We start from the raw sequence: 8272 nt of genomic DNA, 5'->3' as shown, positions 1-8272 counted from the left end.
AAAACAAACATATTTTAAAATATTTGCTTCAAAATAATATAAAAAGTTTTAAATTTTTATGGTAAAAATAATTTTTCAGTAGGTAGGTCTGTGATTTTACAAATGAGAAAGAGATGAGTAACAGATTGAATTTTAGGTTTTGCTTACATTTTACTTAAAAAGTTTCTAATAGATAAATTCATATAAAACCTTTTTCCCATTTTCTCAATCCAGATGGCATAATATAATATGGCATAATATAAAAAGTAAGTACTTGCTCTGTTGTTTATCCTGTTGCACTCTTTCTTTTTTCAGAAAAACCCAGCCCACCAGAAAAACTTGGAGTAACAAATGTCACCAAGGACAGTGTCTCTCTTTCATGGCTAAAACCAGAACATGATGGTGGAAGTAGAATTGTGAGCTACCTCATTGAAGCTCTTGAGAAAGGACAGCAAAAATGGGTTAAGTGTGCAGTTGTAAAGACAACTCATCATGTTGTCCGTGGTCTTAAGGAGAATGTTGACTATTTCTTCAGGGTGTCTGCAGAAAACCAAGCTGGTTTAAGTGATCCTAAGGAACTACTGCTCCCAGTTACAGTTAAAGAACAATTAGGTATGCTTGCTGACATGAGGCAAAAGTTGATAGGTATTAAATTGGATTCCTATTTTAAAATAGAGAATATTTTCTAATGGTTTGAAAATGTTTTATTTTTCAGAATCTCCTGAGATTGACATGAAGGGCTTCCCTCATAACACTGTATATGTTCGAGCAGGATCAAATCTGAAAGTTGAAATTCCAGTTTCTGGAAAACCAGTGCCGAAGGTGACATTGTCCAGAGACGGTGTTCCATTGAAACCTACCATGAGATTTCACACAGAAACCACTGCAGAAAGTCTCATCATTAACCTTAAAGAAAGTGTGGCGGCTGACTCTGGCAGATATGACATTACTGCCGCTAACTCAAGTGGCACCACAAAATCATTTGTCAATATTGTTGTGCTGGATAGACCAGGTCCTCCTGTTGGCCCTGTAGTTCTTAGTGATATCACTGAAGAGAGTGTAACACTCAGATGGCAGCCACCAGCCTATGATGGTGGAAGTCAGGTCACCAACTATATTGTACTGAAAAGGGAAACAAGTACTGCTGCTTGGTCTGAAGTGTCTGCGACTGTTGCTAGAACTGTTATCAAAGTTATGAAGCTCACAACAGGAGAAGAATACCAATTCCGCATCAAAGCTGAGAACCGCTTTGGCATCAGCGATCACATAGACTCACAGTGTGTGGTTGTCAAGCTTCCTTACAGTAAGTAATAACCTTCTCTCACTACAGGGCAATGTTTTAATGCTCTGATGTTGAAAGTACAGTTTTGTTAACAATCACTGCTTTTGATATCATCAGCTACCCCTGGCCCACCTTCCACACCACGGGTCATGAATGTTACACGAGAGAGTATCACTGTTGGATGGCACGAGCCAGTCACTAATGGTGGCAGTGCAGTCATTGGATACCACCTGGAAATGAAAGACAGGAATAGCATACTATGGCAGAAGGCTAACAAGACCCTCATTCGCACAACTCACTTCAAAGTCACCACCATCAGCGCTGGCCTTATCTATGAATTTAGAGTTTATGCAGAAAATGCAGCTGGCATTGGAAAAGCAAGTCATCCTTCAGATCCAGTCCTTGCAATTGATGCTTGTGGTATGTATTCATTAGGAAATAAAGAAGCTCAAACATTTAAGAAGTGCCTTTTTTTGGTTTTCTACCCCTGTGATATTCTGTCCTGTACAGTAAGCCAATATCCAAAGCAGCTGTTATTCATTAGCAATACTCATGTGTTTCCTATTGCAGAACCACCAAGAAATGTTCGTGTCTCAGATATTTCCAAGACCTCTATCACACTGTCATGGCAGAAGCCAGCATTTGACGGTGGCAGCAAGATTACTGGATACATTGTAGAAAAACGTGATCTTCCAGATGGCAGATGGACAAAAGCTAGCTTCACCAATGTTATTGAGACTCAGTTCACAGTATCTGGTCTGACACAGAATTCCCAGTATGAATTCCGGGTCTTTGCTAAGAATGCTGTTGGTTCCATTAGTAATCCCTCAGATGTTGTGGGTCCTATCACTTGTGTTGATACATATGGTAAGTATTTTGCAGCAATATAACAGCACCATTTTGTGGTACTAAGAAGCTTAAAGGTAGCAGTGTTTTGTAGAATCATGGTCTTTTAGGTATGGAAGGCTAGTTTACAGTAATTGATTCAATAAGCTTGAAAGTTTGGGCATGATTATAATGATCATTTTTGGCTGTATCTGCAGTTTTAAAGTCTTACGGTGTCCCAGTTTAGGCCCATCCAGGAACAAAGGACCACAATCAGCCACTCATTCACTCCTTTCCCTCTGAACAGGACAGGGGAAAGAAAATTATCAGAGCCTTTGGAACACCCTAAGGACAGGGAGGGCTCAATTATCCTGTCTCAGGCAAAACAGACAAGACTACTTGACTTTGCAAAGAAAAGGAAATTTAATTTAATCCAGCACCAATCAAAAACATAATGAACAGAAATACTCAACCAAAACCAATACCAAGTAGGGTAACGATGAAAAGTACAATCAACCCCTTTAAGATTCCCTTCCCCCCACCCTTCCCCTCTTCCCAGGCTCAGTAGCCCTGATCCCGGTGTCTTCCTCCCATCCTGAACTGCTCAGGGGGGCAGGGAATGGGGGTTTCAGTCACCCTTTTCCCAATTGCTCCTGCCCTTTGTCTCTCCTCAAGGTGGAGAGGTTCCTTACCAGTCCTCTCTGCTCCAGCACAGGGTCCCTCAAAGGCCAGGCAGCCCTGCACATGCCAGTCTGCGTTCATCCCAAAGGCTGCAGCTCCTCTCTGCTTGTCCTTAAGTCGGGGTCCAAAACACTCACCCCCTCTAGCACAGGGTCTCCAACACTCTTCCCCTCTACAGGGTCTTCCCAGAGCTGCTGGCAATTTTTAGTCCTGCCATTGCCCTCCATGGGTCATAGAGGCACAGCCTGTACTCTTGCTGTGGGCTGCAAGGGAGTTTCTGTTCCAGTGCTGTCCCTCCTCCCTTCCTCCTCTGACTGCGGGGTCTGCATGGTCACCTCCATCTTGTCCCGCTCTTCCACCTCCTCCCATGCACTACAAATTTCCATTCTTAAATAGTGATGACAGAGGCACCAGATTGACCTGGCTGGCCTCTAGGTGAGTCCAACCTCAGAGCTGCAGGAAGTTTCAGGAATTGTTTATGGAGACAGTATTGCAGCCCCCTCACTCTGTTACCAAGCATAAGCAGCTCCACACAAACCTGTCACATACGGTAACTTTTTCCTTTGAGCAATGGAAGTCTGCCCGTGGCCCATGGCTGAAGTGGCTATATGTACACATGTGGTCACTTTTTCTTGATAGGATTAGTTCTGACTTGTTCTAGATTTATGATTTTAGTTATACATGCTATCTTTACTTTGATCCGTACTTTAAAAATGTACTATTAGCTTAAATAAAGTACTGTTATTTTTTGTTTTATCAAATACAAGCTCAAAATAAGTATATTTTTAACTTATTCTTATATTTTCTTAAGGTGCCCCTGAAATTGATGTACCACCAGAATATACAGAAGTGGTGAAATATAAAGCAGGAACTCCAGTTAAACTAAAACTAGGCATCTCAGGCAAGCCTATACCCACAATTGAATGGTTCAAAAATGGCAATGAGGTACAAACCAGTGCACTAATGTCTATTGAAAACACAACAGAATTTGCTTCTATACTCATTAAGGATGCAACTCGACTCAACAGTGGCACCTATGAATTAAAATTGAAGAATGCCATGGGTTCAGCATCAGCCCATGTCAGACTACAGATACTTGGTATGTCTTGAGATGGCTGTATTATACTACTAAAGAGTAATTCAGTAATAATACCTAATAATAAGTAATGATAACTCAGTAATAATAATACTTAACATCCTCTTTCTTCTGCCTTCCACAGACAAGCCTGGACCCCCATGTGGACCTATACAGTTTAAGAATGTCACTGCTGAAAAGATTACAATAATGTGGGACCCACCAGAAGATGATGGTGGTGCACCTGTAACACACTATGTTGTTGAAAAGCGGGAGACAAGTCGGGTTGTATGGTCTTTAATTTCTGAAAAACTGGAGGGGTGTATCATAACTACAACAAAAATAATCAAAGGAAATGAATATCTGTTCCGTGTTCGTGGTGTGAACAAGTTTGGAATTGGTGAATCACTGGAGTCTGAACCCATTATAGCCAAAAATTCATTTGGTAAGAAACACATAAAATAACTCACGCAACTGAATAATCTTGTGTATTATTTGTGAACAGTATTGATCTACTGACACTATTTTTTTTACTCAGTTGCACCTGGACCACCTAGTGTTCCTGAAGTCACAATGATAACCAAGAATTCTATGACCGTTGTCTGGAATAGGCCCACTGTTGATGGAGGCAGTGAAATATCAGGATATTTTCTTGAGAAGCGTGACAAGAAGAGTCTGAGTTGGTTCAAGGTTACAAAAGAAACCATTCGAGACACCAGACAGAAAGTAACAGGTCTAACTGAAAACAGCGAATATCATTTCCGTGTTTGTGCTGTCAATGCAGCTGGACAAGGCCCATTCTCTGAAGCTTCTGACTTCTACAAAGCTGCAGATCCTGTTGGTAAGATAAAACATTTAGTATTTCTAACTGGTTAGAAATTAATGGACAATGAGCAATTAGGATGGGATTGCAGCAATGTAACTGAAGGATTAATTGTAATTATGGATTCTAATATTTTCCCCCCATAAAATATCACTTACAGATAAACCGGGCTCACCAACAAAGCTGAAAGTTGTAGATACGACCAAGACATCTGTCACTCTTGGCTGGATTAAGCCTGCTTATGATGGAGGAAGTCCAATTACCAGCTATGTGGTGGAGAAAAGGGAAGGTGAAGAACAAGAATGGACTGTAGTTAGTACTACGGGAGAAGTGAGAACAACTGAGTATGTTGTATCCCACCTTCAGCCAAGTGTTAATTATTACTTCCGCATATCTGCTATAAATAGTGCTGGAAAAGGAGAGCCAATTGAAATGATGGAACCCGTTCAAGCTAAAGATATTCTTGGTACCGTACTTTTCAGTGCTTTATCATTTTTCTGCGATTCCCTTTTTTTCCCCAAGCATTTCTTATTTTACATTCTAAGTATACATTATTAATTTTCACTTATTTCCACAGTGGCACCAGAGATTGATTTGGATGTTGCTCTCCGGACTTCTATTGTTGCTAAAGCAGGTGAAGATGTGCAAGCAATGATTCCCTTCAAAGGAAGACCTCCTCCAACAGTCACATGGCGAAAGGGTGACAAGAATCTTGGGACTGATGAAAGATACATCATCCAGAATACAGAATCATCTACACTACTTACTATTCCTCAGGTTACCCGAAATGATACAGGAAAATATGTTCTTACAATTGAAAATGGAGTTGGAGAAGCAAAATCATCATTCGTGAATGTAAAAGTACTTGACACACCGTCTGCCTGCCAGAAGCTGCAGCTTAAGCACGTTTCTCGTGGCACAGTTACACTGGTATGGGAGCCACCTCTCATTAATGGTGGTTCTGAAATAACAAATTACGTTGTTGAAAAAAGAGATGCAACAAAGAGGGCCTGGTCAACTGTAACAACAAAGTGTTCTAACACCACCTTTAAGCTAACTAATCTGTCAGAGAAAACTGCATTCTTCTTCCGTGTTCTTGCTGAAAATGAAATTGGACTGGGTGAACCTTGTGAGACATCTGAACCAGTGAAAGCTGCAGACGTACCTGGACCTGTGAAAGACCTAGCCATGAAAGATTCTACAAAGACTTCTGTTAAATTGCAGTGGAGCAAACCTGACTATGATGGTGGTAGCATTATATCAGACTATGTTATTGAAAAGAAACTGAAGGATGAAAAAGAATGGGCATATGCAGGCACAAGCAAGAGCTGTGAATTTGAAGTTGAAAAACTTAAAGAGCTTTCTGTCATGGAATTCAGAGTCTTTGCTAAAAACGAAAAAGGCATGAGTGACGGTGTTACTCTTGGGCCCATTACAGTGAAAGAATACACAATAACTCCTGAAGCCGACCTTTCTGATATTCCTGGAGGTCAAATTGCAGTAAGAATTGGACATAACCTGCACATTGAACTGCCCTATAAAGGTAAACCTAAGCCATCAATGAGCTGGCTAAAGGACAACCTCCCTCTTAAAGAAACTGAACATCTTCGTTTCAAGAAAACTGAAAACAAGATAAGCTTAAGCATCAAGAATGTGAAAAAGGAGCATGGTGGCAAATACACTTTAATTCTTGAGAATGCAGCCAGCAGAAAAACATTCACAATCACTGTCATCACTCTTGGTCCTCCATCTAAGCCAAAAGGACCTTTAAGACTAGATGAAATCAAAGCAGATAGTGTAGTTTTGTCGTGGGAAGCTCCTGAAGATGATGGAGGAGGAGAAATTACTGGCTACAGTATTGAGAAGAGAGAAACTTCACAAATGAATTGGAAGCTGGTATGTTCGAGTGCTGCAAGAACCACTTTCAAAGTACCAAACCTAGTTAAAGACACTGAATACCAGTTTAGAGTTCGTGCAGAAAACCGATATGGAGTGAGCTCACCTCTTGTCTCAGCAGATGTTGTGGCAAAGCATCAGTTTAGACCACCAGGTGCCCCAGGCAAGCCTGTTGTATACAATATAACTGCTGATGGAATGACCATATCTTGGGATGCTCCCGTTTATGATGGTGGTTCAGAGATTACTGGATACCACGTTGAAAAGAAGGAAAGAAACAGTATTCTGTGGCAGAAAGTTAATGTTGCACTAATATCTAACAGAGAATACAGGATTACTGGACTGCTTGAGGGCCTGGATTACCAGTTCCAAGTATATGCTGAAAATACCGCAGGTCTAAGCCGAGCTAGCGAGCCAAGCAAGTTTACTTTGGCAGTCTCTCCAGTGGGTGAGTGAATGATCCATCAGTCATCCAGGAAAATTTTCATCTTGTAGACTATGGTGCACAGTAATAAAAATAAATTTTAATTCTTTTCCTTTCAGATCCACCTGGTACTCCTGATTACATTGATGTCACGAGGGAAACAGTCACCCTTAAATGGACCCCCCCACTGCGTGATGGAGGCAGTAAAATTGTGGCTTACAGCATTGAGAAACGACAAGGAAGTGAAGACCGCTGGCTCAGATGTAACTTTACTGATGTCAGTGAATGCCAATACACAGTTACAGGACTCAGCTCAGGTGACCGATATGAATTCAGAGTGCTTGCAAGAAATGCCGTTGGTACAATCAGCCCACCTTCACAGTCTTCTGGATATATCATGACCAGAGATGAAAATGGTAAGAATTTTTTTCTGAATATGCTGTATTTGAGTACTGCTGCGAGCTAGAGCTTCTGACTGTACTGATGGGAAATGGAAGGCTAAGAGGAGAAGAATGTGTGACTGACGTCCTGTCAGTCAGCATTTCTGTTTGTACTCCAAGGTGGGAGAGTCTAAATTAAAGACCCAAATCTGGCAGACTTATGTAATCAATTGCTGAAAGGCATGGCACTATACATTTGAGTTGGATAAGTAGCAGCATAAAGTTGGAAAGAAACAAGTAACTGTAATATTCTGATGCACTAAATAATTTAGAAAGGAAAACATGCTTCAAAGAGCTGGGCATATTGTGTTTCACCTAGTGTTAATATCATGCACTGTGTGCTTACAGGAAAAATCCGTTTATAGTTCATATAATAACTGATATTTAGAGAACATAATTTTCTAAGTGATAGAATTCTATATACAATCACCTTTTATAATTAATACATTATAAAGAGTGTCAGAAAAAAATATGTAGCTATATGGGAATTGAAATATTTTCCTTTTTCAGTTGCTCCAACAATTGAATTTGGCGCTGAGCACTTTGAAGGCGTTACTGTTAAAGCTGGAGAGAGCATTAGAGTTAAAGCTCTGATCAAAGGACGTCCAGTACCTAAAGTGATGTGGTTTAAGGATGGTAAGGAGATTGATAAAATAACGAATATAGAAATAACTACAGCAATTGGATATAGTACAATCTTCATTAGAGATGCTACCCGGGATCATCGTGGAGTGTATACAGTAGAAGCCAAGAATGCATCAGGCAGTAAACGAGAAGATATTACCTTCAGAGTACAAGGTACTTCACCAAACACTTTAAGCATGCTCTTTTACAATAGTCTTTATTC

At 40.5% G+C, this 8272-nt stretch overlaps 1 protein-coding gene across 1 annotated transcript in view; it reads left to right on the top strand.

Annotated features, from left to right (window-relative positions):
- The window catches only part of TTN (titin), a 242047-nt gene that overhangs the window by 213933 nt on the left and 19842 nt on the right, over nucleotides 1–8272 (top strand). Inside the window, exons 153-163 of the mRNA XM_062004522.1 lie at nucleotides 295–591; nucleotides 695–1282; nucleotides 1379–1681; nucleotides 1832–2128; nucleotides 3579–3866; nucleotides 3988–4287; nucleotides 4381–4683; nucleotides 4826–5131; nucleotides 5243–7009; nucleotides 7105–7401; nucleotides 7936–8223. Of these exons, the coding sequence (XP_061860506.1) occupies nucleotides 295–591; nucleotides 695–1282; nucleotides 1379–1681; nucleotides 1832–2128; nucleotides 3579–3866; nucleotides 3988–4287; nucleotides 4381–4683; nucleotides 4826–5131; nucleotides 5243–7009; nucleotides 7105–7401; nucleotides 7936–8223 (5034 nt within the window). The remainder of the gene's footprint in view (nucleotides 1–294; nucleotides 592–694; nucleotides 1283–1378; nucleotides 1682–1831; nucleotides 2129–3578; nucleotides 3867–3987; nucleotides 4288–4380; nucleotides 4684–4825; nucleotides 5132–5242; nucleotides 7010–7104; nucleotides 7402–7935; nucleotides 8224–8272) is intronic.

The sequence above is a fragment of the Colius striatus genome, chromosome 11 (genome assembly GCF_028858725.1).
Source record: "Colius striatus isolate bColStr4 chromosome 11, bColStr4.1.hap1, whole genome shotgun sequence".
Classification (NCBI taxonomy): Eukaryota; Metazoa; Chordata; class Aves; order Coliiformes; family Coliidae; genus Colius; species Colius striatus.
The sequence above is the reverse complement of the archived record's forward strand: the minus strand, read 5'-3'. Positions and strand labels throughout refer to the sequence as shown.